General features: G+C 44.5%; 3 protein-coding genes across 6 annotated transcripts in view; 1 reads left to right on the plus strand and 2 right to left on the minus strand.

Moving 5' to 3' along the window:
• Nucleotides 1-5,125: 5,125 nt before the first annotated feature.
• mrpl27 (mitochondrial ribosomal protein L27) lies at nt 5,126-6,957 on the minus strand. The gene is made up of 4 exons (XM_080517410.1): nt 6,901-6,957; nt 6,156-6,287; nt 5,863-5,930; nt 5,126-5,526 (listed from the first exon to the last, which is right to left on the minus strand). The coding sequence occupies exons 1-4, from the start codon at nt 6,938-6,940 to the stop codon at nt 5,320-5,322; spliced, it is 447 nt and encodes a 148-aa protein (XP_080373536.1). The 5' UTR covers nt 6,941-6,957; the 3' UTR covers nt 5,126-5,319.
• A 900-nt stretch (nt 6,958-7,857) lies between these two features.
• On the plus strand, nt 7,858-10,765 carry eme1 (essential meiotic structure-specific endonuclease 1; the record flags this gene model as incomplete). Its single annotated transcript, XM_080517673.1, has 8 exons — nt 7,858-8,494; nt 8,594-8,721; nt 8,826-8,915; nt 9,173-9,294; nt 9,832-9,970; nt 10,096-10,211; nt 10,297-10,486; nt 10,589-10,765. 8 exons carry the CDS (start codon nt 7,858-7,860, stop codon nt 10,763-10,765), a joined length of 1,599 nt encoding a protein of 532 aa, XP_080373799.1.
• A 549-nt stretch (nt 10,766-11,314) lies between these two features.
• Nucleotides 11,315-20,951, minus strand: part of LOC308145934 (CASK interacting protein 2) — a 47,017-nt gene continuing 37,380 nt past the window's right edge. For all 4 annotated transcript variants that reach the window (XM_080517534.1, XM_080517533.1, XM_080517532.1 and 1 more), the window contains 9 exons: nt 19,108-19,235; nt 18,939-19,020; nt 15,843-15,916; nt 15,653-15,763; nt 14,852-14,953; nt 14,622-14,760; nt 12,262-14,523; nt 11,951-12,173; nt 11,315-11,780 (listed from right to left, as the gene is read on the minus strand). In XM_080517534.1, the coding sequence (XP_080373660.1) occupies nt 11,684-11,780; nt 11,951-12,173; nt 12,262-14,523; nt 14,622-14,760; nt 14,852-14,953; nt 15,653-15,763; nt 15,843-15,916; nt 18,939-19,020; nt 19,108-19,235 (3,218 nt within the window). In that variant the 3' untranslated portion in view covers nt 11,315-11,683. The remainder of the gene's footprint in view (nt 11,781-11,950; nt 12,174-12,261; nt 14,524-14,621; nt 14,761-14,851; nt 14,954-15,652; nt 15,764-15,842; nt 15,917-18,938; nt 19,021-19,107; nt 19,236-20,951) is intronic.

Raw genomic sequence — 20,951 nt, forward strand, 5'->3', positions numbered from 1 at the left:
TCTCTGCCATCGTACGGGGACACCTTCCGTCAATCCCAGGAAGTTTAACCTGTGAACGCTGCGTCTCCGGACACTTTGGCTGTCCACACACAATGCAACTCTTCAGACCTCAATGAAAACGCACACATTCACATTTAGACGTCTGCAGCCTCCTCCGCCTGATGTCCCGCACCGAGTCTGTTTCCAAGGCACAGCGTACGAACAAAGAAGCAGGGATTCTTCTTTCTCCCATCAACAGATTGAGAGAAGAAATCGCTTTTGGGAGGTGAATTCTGCCGCTTTGAGTCCGAGCTGTTCATGGTTTAATGGTAATGATTTACTCACGCAGTCCATTCCAACTGGTCACTGAGTAGCCCTTAATGACTACTCAGTGACCAGCAGGCCTCCCTTTGTTTGAGAATGGTGTAGAACCAAAATACTTGAAAGGAGGGACTAATGTTCTTTGGACCCTGATGTTGATAAACACCTGCAAGTCAAACAGTTTTACACACTACGGAAAAAAAATTGCAATAAAACCTATGAGGAACAACTTGACATTTTCACGTGAAATTAAAGATTTAAAGTTGAGTTTGCCTGTTGTTTCTCATAATACAGGATTTTTAGGATATTTTAGTATGTTTTCGTGATTAATGACCTCTGCTCTTACTGACCTCCTGCTCCTGTGACCTCTGCTCTTACTGAAACAATTCAATGCGAGTACATGTGGTTGATTGACCCAGCTCTGTTTGTGTCGTGGACTGCCGTTAGCACAGCAATCCCAGGGTTGGTGGTTTGATCCCCGATGCAGAAAGACTAACAAGTACAACATGAGTCTCTCTGCCTTGATACACTGTCATCTGATGGCGCAATCATCAGATACCACCATAATAGAAAGTAATAAGAAACCAGACCAAGATGCACCTCTGATATGTTAAAGAATTGACTTTAACAATAACATAGTTCATGTTAAAATGGCTAAATGAATTTGAATACACAGGGTTTTTGCAAAGGAACTTGTCATTTTTATTTGCCATCATTACACTTACATTGTATTCAAATCAAAAACTGTGATTGTTAATGCAATAAATATCAGTTTTAAAACCTACTGCTTCCTCTACGACTGTCATTTCTTGTGAACGTTCAAAGTTTTGTTGCATGTTGAAGCTAATTTTAACCTGCATCTCTGCTGAGATGTTACTGTTTAACCTGAATCACAAACCAGGCACACCGGTCAGCACACTGCTCTGCAAGAAAAGCAGGGAATTATTAATCTGAGAATGACTCAAAGCAGAAAATCCACATTCATGCCCACCATGACCCACTTCACATCCGTCATTCATACTGCATCCATCGTACCAGGCATTCCCACCACTCCCCCTGAAAACCACCGACACTAAAGGCAGCTCTGCGTCTTTATAGCTCAAGTTTTATCTTATTTTCCAGATAAGCTTGCAGCATTTTCCAAATATTTAAAGCCAGCGATTTGTTTTTCTTTGAAAGACATCATGACCCGTGAGGCTGAAAACATGTGGGGGTGTATTATAAATTATCTTCCTGAATCCAGATCTATGAAGAAACTGATCTCCAGAGTCTGTGTGCAGCAATGTACAAAAGGCCAAAAATCACAAGTTCAGAAACAATAGGAATATAATTTAGTGATATTGGGACATCTTGTGGACAGATAGGTTATTGCATCTGCTGGTTTCTTCCAGCTCCGCTTGCTGGTCTGCGCTGGTCATTCCAAGTTCACAAAAAGCTCTCAGTGTGACAGTTTCTTTTAGAAAACTTTAATATAGTTCACATCAACCACTTCACATGTTGCTTATATGTACATTAAACTTGCCCATAGTTTCAATCTATGATGTGATTTCAGGGGTTTGATCAGATGGCATCATGATTTTGTAACCCTGTGGGGAAATCTCCAGTAAATGTCTCTGACGACCTCAAGAAACCAAAAAAACTGAAGGCTGAAAGAAGAACCTCCTTCTTAACCCAGTTAATGTTTACCCTGACTTAATCCAGGTGGAACTGCACAGTTTTGGGTATCTGCAACAAACGCGGGGGAAACAATACATTGAAGGAGTCGGATCTTTGAAGAGGATAGAGCCGGTTGAAACTGTCAGATTATGTGTGACGAGAGGTCTGCCGCGCCCCTGGGGCTGGTGTTTCCCGCTGTGGTATCAGGTGGGTCATGCTCTTTTCTCACTTTGATTAAGTTTTCCGTACATTAAAGTGGAGGGAAAAGGAAAAAACACTGTCTTGTTCTCTGATGCAGTGTTGACTGCAGCCTTTTTCGTGTTCTTGCTGATGACGGTGCTGGTGATCTGCGGGTATGAGTCCATCTGCTGCAAACCCCAGAAAACACAGCCGAACACAGTAAGAGCCCACAGATACTCCCAGTACCACGGAAACTACAGTAATGGGAACTTTCTCAATACAAGACAAAATGCAATTTAAAATTTATTGGATTTTTGTATTTCCAACTGAAAACAGTGGACAGGTTCAAGCATAACAAGAATGTAAGTCAGTTTATAAACGAATACAGGGGATTTTGGATCAGTACAGAAATCTGGAAGAGCTTCCTTAAGCTACAAACATTTTGTGTATTTATAAAGGTATAAAATACTTTCACCAATTACAGTTGGGGGACCAACAAAGTTGGCTGACAAGGTAATCAGTGTGTTTACTTACGGTACTTACTAACTTACTTACTTGCTAACTTATATGGATTTTACGACCTTTTTGAAAAAAACTACTCCTCTGAATTGCATGAAATTTTCAGGTTTTTCATCATCCAAGGATCGATCGATTAGATTTTGGGACGTTAACCGGTAACCATTTCTGAATAAATCCCAAACAACTGTGAAACTGCAAAACAAATGTCCCATTCATCTCATCACACTACGTTTATGACAAATGGGCCAAAAGTACGATGGACGCAGACGGAAAGTGAGCCAGAAATTGTATTTATCATTATTTTTATGTGAATTCTAGCTTCCTGGAGGATCCTTTGCCATCGGGAAGCCGGCTGACTACCACCTGGACGTCCCTCCACCACACCTGCCTTCCTACGAGAGTGTTTGTAAGAAGGACCGGCAGAGTCGGATCCGTGGCATAATCGGTCAGTTCTTCGCACTCAGCGGCAGCCATGACAAGGTGAGCAGCTGCACTTCCATGTAGCCTCCCGAGTATGGGGCAAAATAATTCCACTTTTCTGAAGTACAACTCCGAGTACTAACCTTTAGCTACTTGCTGATACCAAGTGAAGATGTAACACAAACTGTAAATGCATTTCTCTGGAGAATGTTTTTATTTTCTTTGTAAATTTGTGTTTTAGTCTCTGCCATCGTACGGGGACACCTTCCGTCAATCCCAGGAAGTTTAACCTGTGAACGCTGCGTCTCCGGACACTTTGTCTGGCCACACACAATGCAACTCTTCAGACCTCAATGAAAACGCACACATTCACATTTAGACGTCTGCAGCCTCCTCCGCCTGATGTCCCGCACCGAGTTTGTTTCCAAGCCACAGCGTATGAACAAAGAAGCAGGGATTCTTCTTTCTCCCATCAACAGATTGAGAGAAGAAATCGCTTTTGGGAGGTGAATTCTGCCGCTTTGAGTCCGAGCTGTTCATGGTTTAATGGTAATGATTTACTCACGCAGTCCATTCCAACTGGTCACTGAGTAGCCCTTAATGACTACTCAGTTAGCAGCAGGTCTCCCTTTGTTTGAGAATGGTGTAAAACTAAAACACTTGAAAGGAGGGACTAATGTTCTTTGGACCCTGATGTTGATAAACACCTGCAAGTCAAACAGTTTTACACACTACGGAAACATTTTTTTCAATAAAACCTATGAGGAACAACTTGACATTTTCATGTGAAATTAAAGATTTAAAGTTGAAGTTTGCCTGTTGTTTCTCATAATACAGGATTTTTAGGACATTTTAGTATGTTTTCGTGATTAATGACCTCTGCTCTTACTGACCTCCTGCTCCTGTGACCTCTGCTCTTACTGAAACAATTCAATGCGAGTACATGTGGTTGCTTGTCCCAGCTCTGTTTGTGTCGTGGACTGCCGTTAGCACAGCAATCCCAGAGTTGGTGGTTTGATCCCCGATGCAGAAAGACTAACAAGTACAACATGAGTCTCCCTGCCTTGATGCACTGTCATCTGATGGCGCAATCATCAGATACCACCATACTAGAAAGTAATAAGAAACCAGACCAAGATGCACCTCTGATACGTTGAAGAATTGACTTTAACAATAAAATAGTTCATGTTAAAATGGCTAAATGAATTTGAATACACAGGGTTTTTGCAAAGGAACTTATCATTTTTATTTGCCATCATTACACTTACATTGTATTCAAAACAAAAACTGTGATTGTTAATGCAATAAATAGCAGTTTTAAAACCTACTGCTTCCTCTATGACTGTGATTTCTTATGAACGTTCAAAGTTTTGTTGCATGTTGAAGCTAATTTTAACCTGCATCTCTGCTGAGATGTTACTGTTTAACCTGAATCGCAAACCAGGCACACTGGTCAGCACACTGCTCTGCAAGAAAAGCAGGGAATTATTAATCTGAGAATGACTCAAAGCAGAAAATCCACATTCATGCCCACCGTGACCCACTTCACATCCGTCATTCATACTGCATCCATCGTACCAGGCATTCCCACCACTCCCCCTGAAAACCACCGACACTAAAGGCAGCTCTGCGTCTTTATAGCTCAAGTTTTATCTTATTTTCCAGATAAGCTTGCAGCATTTTCCAAATATTTAAAGCCAGCGATTTGTTTTTCTTTGAAAGACATCATGACCCGTGAGGCTGAAAACATGTGGGGGTGTATTATAAATTATCTTCCTGAATCCAGATCTATGAAGAAACTGAGCTCCAGACTGTGTGTGCAGCAATGTACAAAAGGCCAAAAATCACAAGTTCAGAAACAATAGGAATATAATTTAGTTATTTTGGGACATCTTGTGGACAGATAGGTTATTGCATCTGCTGGTTTCTTCCAGCTCCGCTTGCTGGTCTGCGCTGGTCATTTCAAGTCATTTCAATAAAAAGCAGACAAAAACCTCTCAGTGTGACAGTTTCTTATAGAAAACTTTAATATAGTTCACATCAACAACTTCACATGTTACTTATATGTACATTAAACTTGCCCATAGTTTCAATCTATGACGTGATTCCAGGGGTTTGAGCAGATGGCATCATGATTTTGTAACCCTGTGGGGAAATCTCCAGTAAATGTCTCTGACGACCTCAAGAAACCAAGAAAACAAGTCCTTTTTGATCCGGGCCGGACTGAGAATCAAGAGTCTGTTTTCAAACCATTTCCACAAGTTTGAACTTCCCTTCCTGTTTGACAGGAAAGACGTTGATGAAGGTCTTGTAGAGCACGGTTCCTCTGGGCAGCTTGGTGATGATCTGAGTGGCCTCCGGGCTGCGGGGCGGGGGGATGTACACCTCCTTGGTAAACCTGACGAGGCCGTCCTCTAAAGCGTAGAGCGAATTGTTCTTTCCCATCCCGACCTTCAAGGAGAGAGAGGCTTCTTCAAATAACAACTTGAGCACCACAACAGTGAGATTCAGCTTTGAAAAATCATATGAACCTGAAACAGAACCGCAGTGTAAAAGCAAAACAAATGAAGGTGTGAAAACTGAGTATTTGATTATTCCTCTCTTGTCATATTGTGATAGTGATGCTCAACAGCGCGGCCGCAGTTTGCGTATTTTATATCGCAGTGTACAAAACGGCTGCATTTGAAGGCCTTGTCACTTCGGGTTTCAAACACAATCTTGGAAGGATGCGAGCCCTGACTTTTGAGAGTGTTCACACTTTCTGCTAAGAAAATGGTTGGAACTTACATGTGCTCCCGGCTGGTACCTCATCAGTCTCTGTGTTGCGAGGATATTACCCGCATGGACAAATTCACCTTGTCAAGAGAAAAAGAGCAACAATGAGCGGCTACGGCCATATTCAGATGTGAAAGAAGCACTTTTAGCACACATCGATTCGTTGTGATTTGCTCAGACAAAACATACTGATGGTTTTACAGAAAAAGCTTCACCGCAGAGACTCCTCCTCACATCTTACTCTGTAGAATGCCTTGTGTAGGGTGTGTACATCTGCACTGAGAAACTAAGTCTTCCATCATTACCGTCCAGTTTCTTGTAGCCGTATCTCTTCCCGGCGCTTTTCCCTCCGAGGTTCTTGCTGCTGCCTCCAGACTTTTTGGAGGCAAATCTCACAGAGTCCATCAGAGGGGAATGAGAAGCAGGAAGCAGCAGACCTGCAACCACCCGAGACTCATTAGACCCTTCAAAACTACAATGAATTAATGCCCTCGTTTACACGACAGCATTTCAAGTTAAAACGCACCTTTTTTTGAAGCACAAAAGCACATTTTCTGGCTCTTCATGAGAAACAATGTCATCATTTTCCACTTTTGAGCCTTTTATTTCACTTAAGCTTGTATCTATTTGCTTATTCTCGCCTCTTCCTCTTCCATCTTTTCACTGTTGTACATATATCTTGCACTTTGTGACGCTTGTTTATTATTGCCCAGCAGAAATGGCAAAACAATGCGAGTGTAATATATATTTCATGAATTGATATTTTGTTCCAATTAAAAAAAGGCGAAACCGTCATTCATTAAAAGTAACAGTACAGAAGCACCACATTTAAATGTTTTAGTCCTAATCTACATTATATCAAAAACGCAGACATATCCAGTAAGACCTGAAGTTGGCACAGCGGGCTCATACATCCTCTCCGAAGCAAAACACAACTTAAAAACAACTGTTTTCCAATAAACACACGTGTTTTAGCTGTGCGTTACCATAACTACCGGATTTATTTACATTTAAGCGTCTAAAAACATTAATTTAGACTGTTTTTTTTACCTCCCCGGGACCTCAGCATCAAGGACAAGTGCGCCGCCATCTTTGCCTACGTCAAAGAACTACGTCGACGGAAGTACAGGACGTCACTTCCACCACCTTCAGGTTCATCGGAAATAAGGTAATCTGTCACTCGCTTTCTCTCCTAAAACACAATCCAAGATTACGTCAAAGCACCACTGTCCTGACACGTGAACGCCACCAAAGAGAAACTTTTTTAGCAGTGTGGAAATCTCTACACACGTACCTTAAATACATTTAAATAGAGGAAGTAACCCGATGTCGCATTCCCTATGAATGCATCATTTCCTTTCTGCCCGGTAAAATCAAAAAATGGAGCTGATGTTTGGTACATGTGCATATTAAAACTGCAAAATGCACGATCGCAAACAGTAGGTTGAAGTTATTACATAGACATCACCAAGTTACACTTTCCCACCTCTTTCTCCTCAGACGAGACTCCTCAGAGAAGTGATCGAACCGGTGTTTCGGAGTAAGTGGTTTCCCTGTTAAATAGTGACCCGAGAGTTACTGACTGATTTAGGTTTCGACTAAACGGGATGTTTACCAGTTTCTCATCGATCGATAGGTTGCCCGTGTTTGCGGGTTATATGTAGCTGCGCAGCACGGTGTTCTGTAATTGATTTTCTTCATTGTTTATTGGAAGCAAGCACTGTGCATTAATGACACATTTTCAATAAAACACAGCGGATATATTTCCATGCCGAAATGAATAATAGTTTAGTTTTTCAGCCGTGACGTCATTCATATACTTATTTGATTGATTGACTTAATAGTAATGCAAAACGTCTTAAACTGGTAAATTATAACATCTGAACCATGGTGTTGATTTGTGCAGAGTTGCATTCACTTGGTAGTTTCCGTGATTAAAGTCAGAATACCAATCAATGGTCCTGTTATAATTCTTCCCTCTATCGCACATCCAGGAAGTGAGCAAACATGGGCAGCTACAGCGACTCCACCAGTGACCTCGACGATGAGTTGCCAGTGTTTGACTTCCTCCAGTCTGGTCGCCCGCTCAATAAACCACAGCCCGTTGGTTCTGATGCTGAAGTGTCGGCCGCCTCTCCCCCGGTGGTGAAGAGCAAGGCCGACGTGATGATGATCAGCAGCGATTCTGATGACGACGCGCTATACGTCCCTCTGGCTCAGAGACTCCAACAGAGGAGAGAGAACGCGATCAGTGCTTCCTCCACTTCCACTAATGGGAAACTCTCCAAGCTGCACTCTACGGCAAATCGGACCACTTCGAAGCTTTCTCACCAGAACGGCTCTTCAGAGTCACATCAAGTGACGGGAGTGGGCCGAGGGCCCTCGGAGGAGCAGGGGGGCCTTCCTGCTCTCACTCCAGTGCCTCTTGGCTCACCTGCCAGGAGGAAAGCTGCCAAGCAGACGGCGGAGGAGAGCCAGGCGTCCCGGGAGGAGGTCCCGAGGAAGAAGAGGCAGCAGCAAGACAAGGAGGCGCTCAGACAGGAGCAGCAGAGGGAGAAAGCAAAGAGGAAAGCTCTGGCTGACACTGCCAAGGCCCTGAAGCCAGAGGAGTGTATCAAACATATGGTGGTGGCAGTGGACCCAGGTACAGATTCTCTTCTGCTTTAGAGGCATCGCTTAAGCAAGTGATTCCTTTAAGTGAATACATAGTGTAAAAGTGGATCTGATTCTGCCGTGTGTGCAGCTCTCTTGCAGCTGGAAGGAGGAGGGACTTTGCTGTCCACTGTTCAGGCTCTGGGTTGCAGCTGTGCCATCGAGAAACAAGCCATCCCTCGCAGCGTGAGGTGGATGAGGAGAACTCCCTGCGCACAGGTGACGAGTCACACTCCCATCTTCTATTGCTTCAAGGAAGCTCCGCAACAAAAACCTGTCAGATACGTGTGACTTAGTAACGACGTTGTTCACTGCGACCTCAGACAGGTGAAGCGGTGTGTGTCCCTGAGGCTCACGTGGTGATGCAGATGACGGTGGAAGACTTCATCACGCTGGTTCACGGCTACGTACAGGTCTGTTAGGACCGGGGGCCGTTTACACGACAATACTGTTGTGTTTTGGGCATTTGTTCACATGTCAATGGTGCTTGAAACCACTGAAAAACTTTATCTATCTATCTATCATAATATAATAATATTACATTATAATTTGAGCACTTCGATGTTTCAGTGTAATCTCAAGTTTAGCTGATCTCTAGTTATTACATGTTAGCTCATCTTTGCTGAGGTTATTTTGACTTGTCTGACTTTACCTTCCCATTGTGCCCCAGGAGCAGAGCGGTGGGTGGTCCAGCGGAAGCCCCTCGCTGACATCCTGGGTCCAGGAGCGACAGAGGCAGCACCCGGACAAGCTCCTGAGCATGGCCGTCATCCAACTGGACCAATACTTCAAGTACGACAACGTTGTGTGTCGCCGCTCAGACCTCTTTGAGGTTCAGTCAAAGACCCCGCCTCTACGACAACTTTTCAAATTAAACTTTTTTTTTTTTGTCATAAACGAGGCCTTCGTCTTATCGAGTAAAGCAGTCATTTTCAAACTCTAGAAAGCAAGGTCTATTTTTCTAATTATAAAATCCCGGGGCCGAGTAAACCCAAACATCCACAATCTGATTAAAATGTAACACTTAGATGAATTTCCTCAAAATTCCAGAAATGGAATAATTCGATGTGGATCTGAGGGAATGGTCATCAGATGGCACATTGGTTTAATAAAGCTGTTTGATCATTTTATTTTTATTTCATTACAAAATAATGTGTTGAAAACCTTTAATTCACCTCTCAGGGCCATATTTAGCAGCTTCAGGATCCACCATTGGGCCACGACCCACACTTGGTGGGAGAGCTTTGAAGACATGAACATAACAGCATAATTCAGTCAAGAGGATTGTTCCGATAGAAACAAAGAAAAAGTTTGTCTTTTTGTTCCCAGATCGCACAAGTCCAAAACCCAGAAGAGGCTCCGAGACGCTGTGGTGGGAGAGGAGGCGGCAGGAGGAAAACCAAAGAAGAGGAGGAAGGTGGGAGGAGCGGAGCTGCTGCCGGAGGTGACCCGAGTTCAGGTGGAGGAGGTGGGTTCGTGCAGAGAACAATAAACGTCAATGATGAGAGTCTGCAGACTTTTTTGTTGGTCTTAAAACAGGTGTGACGATGAGGTTTAATGGACTCACTCTCACATCGTCCCACATCCCATCAGGCCTTGGTGCACCTGCAGCTTCACACTGGCGTCGCGGTTCGCTTCTTGTCCACCTGGCAGTGCTTCTGCAACCACGTTGCCATGACAACCAAAGCCGTGGCCGAGGCCCCTTTCAAGTGAGTAGTCTTTTCTTTTTTCTTTTTTTTCCTTCTCCTTGTGCAATTTCTCCTCTTCCTCCTCCTTCTCCTCGTGTCTCCTCAGGAGAGAGCGGGACCAGTCGGGCTTCTCGTTCCACCTGGAGAGCGAGTGGGCTGGGGGCCAACGGGTGGACCGGGCCGGGAAAGGCCTGCTGCAGGTCTGGAAGAGACAGATTCAGCAGCTCCACAGAGTCAGCCCAGACATGGCGGCGGCCATATTCGCAGCGTTTCCCTCCCCACAGCTGCTCAAGAAGGTAACTTCTTGCATTGGAGCGCCACTGTCCCAGGAGAAGTTCACTAAATGCTCGTTAATAAGACGCATATTTGAATTTCATGCCCGACCCATCTGTCCGCAGGCTTACAGTCAATGCAGGAACGAGCGAGAGAAAGTCTCTCTGCTGTCTGAGCTTCTGATCCGCAGAGGAGAAGGAGTCACCTCCACCACGCGGAGAGTCGGTCCAGAACTTTCCAAACGTCTCTACCTGCTGATGAACTCCTCTGATCCCGAGCAGACTCTGGATTCAAGCCTCTAGACTTCTGCTCTCGGCTGAATGCTGATAAAATTCACTTTTTAACGCTTGTATACGTTTCTTAATTGATAGGCTTCGGAGCCTTTTTTTGAAGGTTAAATCTTTTATTGTTCATAGCTATCAAAGAGATTTTTCCTTTTCGGAGTTCAATTTTTAATGTCGGTTTTTCTGGAGCGTTTACTCTCATCAAAGCAAACGTGTGTAAATAAAGTGGAGGTCTTTCTTAACAGTTTCAAATATGTCTGAGTCTCATGTATGCAGAAAAATTGCATCTGGAAAAACATTTTAGAGATTTGGGGGGGGGGAGTTATTGAGGACATGATCAGTTTTATCTGACTCCGCCCCCTTTTCCCCACTTTCACATTTTGGTTAGTATACTTTCAAAATATACCAGCTATCTTAATTTTATTGCAGTTTTTACTGTAATTCCTATAGATAAGAATTCAATATTTTTAACCCTGTGGCCCCAAGGTGACCTGTAAAAGAGAAACCTGTACAGGGCAAAAAAAAGACGGGTAAAAGAAAAATGTTCAAATAGAATAATCTGCTTTTAATCCGACGAAGTGCATCTTTAGTTACAATGTATTTAAAATTGGAGCAGAGTATTGCTCATGTACAGTAGATGGCTTCAGCAGTGAATCAGTCGATAGGAAGTCCCTGTGTTAAAAAAAAACAAAAAGTATAAATACATTTGGAAGTCAATAAATTCAGTATAAAGAGATCCGATTACACACATCCACATAAACTCATCTACACATGTACAGTAAAGTGAATCAGATGGACCCTCGTTTCCCTTCTTGGACAGTGTTCAGAGGACAGGAAATGGAAACTGCTGTTTCCTGTCAAAAGTTCATTCGTTTACTATTTGATCGGAGGAAAAAAGTCTGTGTGTGTGGGAGCGGGGGTGGGGGTAGAGGTGGGTCACTCCAACATGGCGTCCAGCTGGTCAGCCAGGTCGTCGAACATGTTTCCGATGTCGTCCAGGATGTTTCCTGCTGCCTTCACCGTACTACAGCCTCTGCGGGGGGGGAAAACAGAGCTTTGGCTCATTTCACTCTCCTTTGATGGCAGGTATTTTAACTTTCACACTCAAAATCAATGAACAGCTTGTTTTTATAAGTCGGGTAGATTTCGAAGCCACACGTCTTGCCTCATGTGGACCTCAGTCCGATCTTTAATTGTTCTCACCCGTCTGTGCTGTTCTCCTGTGCCAGTCGGTTCTCCACCACCTTGAGAGCCGCCTCCAATGACGTGCTGGTCTGTTCCAGTCTCTTCTGGGCCAGGACCTCCAGCCCGGCTACACCACCCGGGGCTCCTCCTGCTTTGGAGGCCTGACCTTGGTAGCAGGAGGTCGTTACAGGGGAGGACGGGGCAGTGAACGCCACACTCTGAACTCCACAGACATTGTGTCCTGTGGAACAAGAAGATATTCATGATGGGCGATTGATATGGAAAAATTGCATGAGAACTTTAACCTTCTGGCTTTTGACGACCGTTACCTGCTGTTGGTGCAAACATTATGCTGGGCTGTGGAAGTCTGGGCCCCGTCAGGGCCGGAGCTTTCTGCGGACTGTCGGGCTTGGGTAGGACTGTGTGTGGGTGTCTGACAGGCTTAGGACTGGGCACACACGTCTGAGTGTGCATGCTGCCACTCAGCTTCGGGGAAACCGTGTGAATCTGCACGCTGGTGAGTTTAGGAATGGCCGTGTGTGCGCCAGCCTGCGCCGACGAGAGAGTTTTTGGAGGGAGTGTTGGTCCATTGTTCAGGGGCTGTTTGAAGGGACTGGAAGGTTTGGAAGACACTGGAGGCTTTGGACCTTTACCCAAAGAACCCATTCGCTGGAAAACGTGGCCCGGCCTCTGGACCTCCTCCTCGCTCATTGTGCTGACTTCACTGTGGTAGTGGAAGCTGTTGGTCTGAGGTCGAGGGTCTCCTTTGCTGGGGGTGGTCGGCTCCTCCGGTGTGGACGAGTCCTTGTCTTTGGGTTTGTGTCGTCTTTTCACCGTGTCGGATTCTTTCAGATTAAACTCTGGAAGCTCGAGGCTAGTTGGTGCCTGGACCGGATTTGAGGCGACCTTAACTTCAACCTGACCCACCACCATGACTTTGGGCCGCTGTTTGATGGTGAGATTTCCTTCTTCGGCAAAAGGCAGGTTTTCCCCGGATCGGTGCTTCGGGGATGGAGTAGCACTCTTCAATATTCTTTCAGTTTTCTGTACTTTCTCGAAAGATGTTCCTTCTGTACTTGCACTTCTTGGTCTGTCCGGTCCTCCCTCCGCTCTCTCACTGACCCCCCTCCTCAAACCCCCAACACCTAAGACAGGGACGGGCTTGGAGTGCTGCAGGATGACGTGCGCAGGAAACCCGTGCAGGATCGGGGATGACACGGGGCTGAAAACAGGAGAGCCCGGGATGTGACTCGGTGGGATATCGATCCTCCTGGATGGGCTGCTGCTGCTGCTGCTTCCTTCCAGCCTCGCAGCGATGCTCCTCACGGATCCTGCAGTCTCCGCCTCCACGCTACCGTTCAGCTCCGACTCCTGCTCTCGACCATTCTCCAGCTGCCGCACGGGGCTGCTGTTGACTGAGCTCATCCTCTTTGGCGGCGGCGGCGGAGGGCCTTTACGCCGCGAGCGCACAGCAAACGAATGACTTCGGTTGATGTGGCGTTGAGCCCCCGAGGCGCTCGTGTGACCCCGTCCTGGCCGGCGGGACAAGGTGGCATAGGATGGCATGAGGGCGGAGGAAGCCGGCGTGTGGGACGGAGCGTTGTCGTCCTCCTCGTCGGGCTCGCCGTCCGACAGAGCGTATCGAGTCAGGCTTTGGCTGCGCTTCTTCTGCGGGACTTTCTGACCGTCGTGACTCCGGGGCTGTGCCGGCGGGGGTCCGAACAGTGGGACTGCGCCAGGCAGAGGTTTGGAGAGCAGCCGCGGGGCGCCATTCATACTCCCAGCCTGAGCCTGCAGGTAGCTGAATGCCATCTGAGTGGGGGAGGCCTGCGGCAGAGGGGAGGAGGGGGAGGAAGAGGGGGGCGGGTGCTGTTGAGGCTGATAAAGACGGTTCGGGGACTGGAAATGTTTGGCCTTCGGGGGGACGGCGGGGTAGGCGAAGCGGGGCATCTTGCTGGGAGTTAGAGGAGGTGTGATGGGGGAGAAGGGGACTTTGTTGGGGGTCGCGGACCGACTCTGCTGCTCCCACATTTCATGGGGTCTATGCCGGTTCCTCACCCCAGGGCTGCCTTCTTTCCCGTGCTTGGACTCATCCCCCCCTCCGCCCCCCAGACTCTCCTCCGATCGGCTCGTCGTCCTGGCTGAAGATAGAGCGGCCGGGTGGTCTTGGGAATACCCCAAATTCGAGTTTCCAGAATTCCCAGAATTCCCAGAGCCCCTGGATCGCACGCTGATGCTCTCCTGGCTGAGCGACATGGCGGTCCCACCCACAGCGCTGGACACCCCTTTGATGACGAATGTCTCGGAGACTCCGCCTCCTGCCCGGCCCATCATGGCGTTCTGCAGCTCGACGCTCAGCTCGCTGTCCTGGAAGGACATCAGGGCCCTGGGGGTCCGGGGGGAGGGGCAGCAGTCATTGGCCGGAGCGTCGGGGCAGATCTGAGCGTGCACGTTGTGCTCGATGGCCACGAGCTCCAGAGCGGCGGGGGGCTTTCGTCTGAGGGTCCCCCCTCCGGTTCGGTCGGCATGGATACGAGAGCGCTGCAGGTCACACAGCCGCTTCACAGCTAGCATTAGCTTCTTCTGATGGCCTGCAAAACGCAGCAAACACGGGTTTAGAAGCACCTCCTGGTGTGAAGCCATTCTTTAACACGCCAGACTCCAGATTAACAGACGTGATCTTCCTCACCCAGTTTGGTGATGCCGATCTCCTGCAGATCCTCCCACGTGATGTCCTTCACAATAGTAATGGAGTCGTAGCCGTTATCGCTCAGCCTCTTCTGGTACTGAGGGAGCCCGATCACACTCAGCCACTCGCCCAGGTCCGACTGAGAGCAAAAGAGAAAAAACAAACCACTAACTCAACAAATCAGAGGGGAAAAAAGGCTGTGTTGAATACATTTAATGAAGAGTTCTCACCGGAATGTAATCCGGAAGCCACTCAGGGATACTCAGCTTCCCGATCTCCATGGAGATTTTCTTTCTGTGTCCTGGTTTGGTCACTCCGATCGCTGTGAGATCCTGTGGAAATAAAAACATTCTGCCTCAAAAATGTATATTTTTTTTATTTGGCAACTTTTTCTATTTCAACCAGTTTGTACTCTTTTTGGCCATTTCTAGCCACTTGGTATTATTTCCTCCTTTTATGATGGTTTCAGCCATTTTCCATCCTGACAGCCATTTTCTGTTGTTTTAAATGGGCTCCATGTGCTCTGGCACATGGCCCCATGAGAGGGAGTAAAATACTTCCTCCTCTTCCCAAGATGGGCATGTGTGGGCGGAGCCAGTCCAACTCACACAGACACAGCAGATTCTGAATGCAGCTCAAATGATCCAATGTTCAAATGGCTGGAAATCAAGGAAAAGCTGGGTTTGGGGCAATAAACTTTGAAATTTGGAAACATTTTTGGACGAACAAGACTCATGTGAAATTGTTGAAAAGCTGTAGTATATGACCCCTTTGAATGTCTCGACCATTTAAGCCATATTTGAGCTCTTTTAGCGATATTTAGTTAATCTAATCAACTTCGCTAGTCTTTCTGTTTTGACTCCTGAATGTATTGACTGTTTTTTGTTGGGGTTTTTTAACCATTTTTGTTTTTTTCTTGTTTTTTGTCTTTTAACTTTCGATGCGGTTAAAGCTTCTTCTTTTTTAACCATTTGCACAGTTTAGGCTAATTAATCTTACCTAATACCCTGATGCTAGCGATGCCAACGTACCTCGGGGGTCATCCTGCTAATGGTGGGCACATCATATCCTGCATTAATGAAGTTGGATGTGTAGTGCTCCAGCTGGAACTCACACAGCCACTGGTAGATAGCTTCAGCGTCCTGAAGCCAGAATAGAAAACCACATTTACTAACCAGATTTTAAGCAAACCAACGATAAAAATGCACTCCGTTCGCTCACTTTGCCCTCAAAAAGCTGCTCCGGCCTCACGAAGCCTTTCTGAGGGGTACCGTTGACCTGGCGACGAGAGACCCCTGAAAAGGAAGAAAAGCAAGAATATATTGAGTAAAAATTTTAGAATATGGTGGATTATTTGCAGTATTCAGGATGTTGATGGAAAGTAACACCGGTGAGAAAATATTGATTGTAGAGCAAAATCAAAGAATTCGTTCCTAAGATTCAGGATAAATGTTCTTATAAAGTGTATAAACAAAAAATAATGTACAAAATGATGAATATTTCCTATGAAAAGTAACTCTTGTTCTCAGAACTGAAACTTTTTTGGAGAGAGGTCAGTAATTGTGGGTAGCCCACAAAGTATTAACATCCAAACTCATGTCTTTGCGTTGGGTACCATTGGTCACCCGATTCCGTAAACGTTAGCAGGCGCCTTGTCAAAATACACCTGTAAATTTATTACCTACATGTTTTTGTGATGTAATTTTACTGGTTCAAGATAGCTAAGAACAGATTAATTTAAAGCCTCTCTTTCATTTTCTTTCAGAGAGAACATCTGTGAGAGCTTCAGGCCTCAAAAGCACATTCCTCAAGCAAAACTATTTGTCTTCATAATAGAAGTCTTTTCTATAACAAAATCCCTCGGGACACAAATCAGAGCGAGAGTGTCATGCTACAATTCTGTTTGTTTTTTTTAATGTATCAAAATCGGACTGAAACTGATCATTCAATTTATTTCCATTATATAGGGATCTTTACATAAATTCATCTTCTTTATCAAACGACCTGTAAGGCTACAACTGAGCAACACAAGAAGAGAAGCTAGTTCCTCTTGACTTCTGGTTTTTATGCTACACTTGGCTAATCTCACTAATTTTCTGAAATTTAAATAAGAAAGCGTTCAGGCCCCATTTACACAACGACATCTGAAATGGAGCCTTAATGTTCTCATCTAAATACCTGAAAAACAAAGCAATGTATCCCACCAGGCACACCCAGATAATGTTTAGCATATCAAAGAAGGAAATTCCCCCTTGATAAAACAAACTCCAGGTTTTAAAGCTGTCCACTTGACTTTTTATTTATCCTGCCTTTGGCTTCTTTTTTTGTGGTTCTGAACTGGAGCTGTCTCTGCTTGTTACCTGTGGAGAGGTTCAGGGGCCCCGTTCTCTCGGGGCAGTAAAAATGCTCCTCCATGACGGGTATTTAGCCTCGAGGTGACAGACAAACCTTTGAAAGCTTTGAAAAAAGTGGTTTCTTCCTCTTCGCAGAGGCCAAAACAAATGAGCTAAAACAAAAAAGATTCAAACAGAACCAATTCTAGGGTTCCTCTTTTTCAACTCCTTTAAAATCACAGCTGGGTTACAACCCAAAAATGGGTCACTGGCCTTCGTTCAAACAAAAAAATATTTTTAAAAGATAAGTTAAAAATCATCGTAGTATCATCTGATCGCACTCCCTAACAATAGGGGGCAGTAATCCCTTGTAATGTGAGTTGACAGGCATCATTTCACACTACAGAAGAGCCTCACAGTTTAACAAAAGCATAAGATAAGTATTGGAATTCACGGATTTCAAAAAGTTTTATATTTTTGTTGATATTGGAAAAAGCTGGAAAAATCGACAAAAACTGAGACATAAAAACCAGCAGGTGTGAATGAGTGTCAAGAGAAAGAATGAATCTCTCAGGTCTGATCATTAAAATCAGGCTTCCGAGTAAATTAATAAACCACATTATTATTATTAGACATGTAGTCTTCTAATCTTCTACCTGGTGTCCAGGTTCTTACCGTTGAGGAGGAGCGAGAGCAGCAGAGCTCCGGACGACTCACACTTCATCCTTCCTTCTGTTTCTGGCTGCTGCTCGTCCTTTACTAAACAGAAACCCTCTCCTCCTTCTGATCCTTGCTGTCTTTGAACATGTGTGTGATTCACCCGAACACATTCCCCCGGCTTCCCTCTGATCTGCTGCTCCAGGCTGAAATGTTACTTTTATTGGTTGTTCTCTGGCTGCCTCTCATTTCCTGTCAGGTGGAAAGATTACAACGCTCGCTCTGCTCGGCCAGAAGAGCTCGCTCCTTTCTGCAAATGTCCTGAGAGTTTGTTTGGGCGACGTTTGAACTGTATTTGATTGAACTGCTTATTTGGACTCAATTCGTTCAGACGTAAATAATATTTTTTAATTTTTATAAAATCACTTTAAAAGTATAACTCATTTCTTTTTCACAAAATAAAGATTGGTTTCTGTTGTTCTTTTTCCCTTAAATCTTGCAAATTATGCTAATAAGTGTAGGAGATTCACAACTACTCCCCAAATGTTTTTGTTTGCAAGGAAACATTTGATGTTACATTGATTTTTATAGTATTTATTTTGCCTATGACCAAATAAAAATGTGCCAGCAACCCACTTTTAGGTCGAAACCCACCAGCTGATAATCACTGATTTGTCAGAAATAAAAAATTATATAGTTGTAATAATAAAAAAGAAAGAGAAAATACTGACTCGAAGCTCATAAAAGTGTAAAGAAAGAAGGAAGAAAGAAAACAAAACTGTAAAATTTCCATCATATTTACCCTTTGTGTAAAATAATATTACCATAATTGAATTTAAAAAAAAGTTGAGAAAAAAAATTAGGATATGCTCATTTCTATTTGTGTGAATGTGACTTGGTCGTGTTAACCATGTAATTTCTGGACTAAATTTTTTTTTGTGGTTTGGCTGATCATATTAAGAAGCGACTCAAATATCAAAATATACCAATAGTTACCATCTGTGACCACTAGATGTCACTGTATGACAGCAGGAAGCTGCTACCATTCCACAGAAAAAGCTCCAATACTACTGTATTTGACAGCAAGGAAAATGTCTCCAATAAGAAAAAGCCGGAATAATAATTAAAATCTTTGGGAAAAAAAACAAAACAAACATGAAATGCATGATTTTATGCAAAAATAAAACGGAATCCTTGTTTTCTGTTTTGACAACACTCGGATGTAATTTACCCAACAGCCCCTTGTTTTTCCAGATAACAAGGTGCTGTGCTCCTCAACATGTTTCATCATGACCATGGAAGGAGCACATGTTCAATTCCCTGTTACCTGAGCATCCATCGGCCTGTTTGCTGTGGTCGGCCCCTGAGGTGTGGACGTGGTCTCCCGGTTCACCAGCAGAGGGCGCCAGCTGCACATGGAAAACATTTACAGCTCCAGGTTCCAGACCCAGCTCATCAGATGAGGATGAATCGTGTGCAGTGTGAGCAGGTCTGACCTTGTTCAGGTCGGCGTTGTGCCGGCTCTGGGTCCCGTTCTGTTTGTGGTTGCTCTCCGAGCTTTGCCCGCTGCCGGCGCTGCGACTGCTTCCCACGCTGCCGGCGCTGCCCACGCTGTTTCGGTCGCCTGGAAGAACAAGGGCCCGAAAGAAGGGCAGAACGAAGGGGTCGCGGTGTGAAATGAGGCTTTGCGGTGAATGTGAAAGCGGAGGAACGAGAGAGACTGCAGGGTGTAATTTAGGGGGTAAAGTACATGATCTAACGTACTTGAGCCAGTCCTGTTTAATCTTCAAGGATTAGTTTGACATTTTAGGAAGTGTTCCTATTTTGCTTTCACTGCAGCTTCGTGGGAACGGCAGAGCCGATCTCATGCTTGTGTGCGCAGTCAGAACAGGTTAGGTAAGATATTAGCTTAGCTTAGCATTAAAACCCACAACCGAACATGCATTTCTGCATAAAGTACAGATAAAGTGCTGTTTATTTAGAGAGTGCCCAGTTTAATGTTTTTTTTAGCTTTTATTATTAAAGCGAGAAGAAATTAAAGGAAAACTAATCTGCTGGTGATCTCAAAGAAAATGTTTTGAATATTAACGGATCACATAAAACTATTCATTATTGTCTTTGTTTTACGAGGAGCTCTCTCTATCAGGATACCAAAAGCTCATTGAATTGCCATCCGCAACCTCACGGCAGATCCTAAAAGAGAACCTGCACGCTGCACCTTGAAGGCAGTTTTTAGAAGCCTGCACTCGCCACAGTGAGGCTGTGTGAACACATCTTAGGGAGGATTATACATTCTGGATAGGATAATGGGCTTGATTCTTCTTCAGAATTGTGCAAATTCTGTCTTGTAGGTCAGAGATTAGGTGTGGCAGGCTTTTCAAAACTACTATTTTATCAATTTACTTATTGTAAACATTTTCTATGCATGCTTTACTGTGTCCGACAGACTGTTGTGTTACCATTTCTCTATTCTAAAGTAAAGAAGACCAGTTTAAACCCAGACTAAACTGGAGAATATTGGACAAAATTGGTCTACACTAGAGAAAGCCAGATTAAGTTGGTTTACACTAAAAAAACTAACCTGGGTCTAAATGAAACAAATCAAAACAAAAAACTGTTAAAACCGGAGAAAAGCAGTCTAAATCTGGTCTAAACTAAAGAAAATAATTTTAAATGATAGAAAACCAAACCAAACTGGGTCTGAGCTGAACAAACAACTTAAAAAAAAAAATAACAGACCAAACTAGAGAAAACCAGCTTAAATGTCATCTAAACAAGAGTGAACCAGTCTGAACCAACGGAAACCAGTCTGAACTTGATCTCAACTAAAGAAAACCAGACTAATGTCTCACAAACTAGATAAGAAGTTTCAACCTGGTCAAATCCCCTGAGAACCAGATCAGAACTATTTACAATCTACAGAAAGCAAAGACTGAATGACAGTCTCTTAGGTTTCAGTTCACAATGTAGAAATACAGTGGAAGTGTTCGTGCTAAGCGAGGCTAATTACCTCAGCTTCAAGCTCCAAGCTTAACACAGGCTTGAGATTCTCATCAGTCCCCGTAACGTTTTGGTCACATCAAATAAGTACCATTTGTAACATTCTACAGTTTTGGTGCTAAGCAAGGCTAATCATCCGCTGTCGACGGCTCCATATTTTGACATAACAGAACATAATCCTGTTGCTTATATCTTGAACACTTAGAAAGTGGCGATACGTCTTTATCGGGACACCAAACTGGGGTTTTAACGAATTAGAAACGGCATTATCTCCTCTCCAGCAACAGCAGATAAAGAAACGGTGAGGGTTTTAGAGATAAAGCGGGGAAACCAGCGATCT

This window comes from Blennius ocellaris (genome assembly GCF_963422515.1).
Source record: "Blennius ocellaris genome assembly, chromosome: 21".
Lineage (NCBI taxonomy): Eukaryota > Metazoa > Chordata > Actinopteri > Blenniiformes > Blenniidae > Blennius > Blennius ocellaris.

Coding starts and splice junctions, on each gene's coding strand:
- mrpl27 (XM_080517410.1), bottom strand. CDS start 6,940: ATGGCGGCGCACTTGTCCTTGATGCTGAGGTCCCGGGGAG. Junction 6,288..6,900: donor GATGCTGAGGTCCCGGGGAG/GTAAAAAAAACA, acceptor GGGTGGTTGCAG/GTCTGCTGCTTCCTGCTTCT. Junction 5,527..5,862: donor GGTACCAGCCGGGAGCACAT/GTAAGTTCCAAC, acceptor CTCTCCTTGAAG/GTCGGGATGGGAAAGAACAA.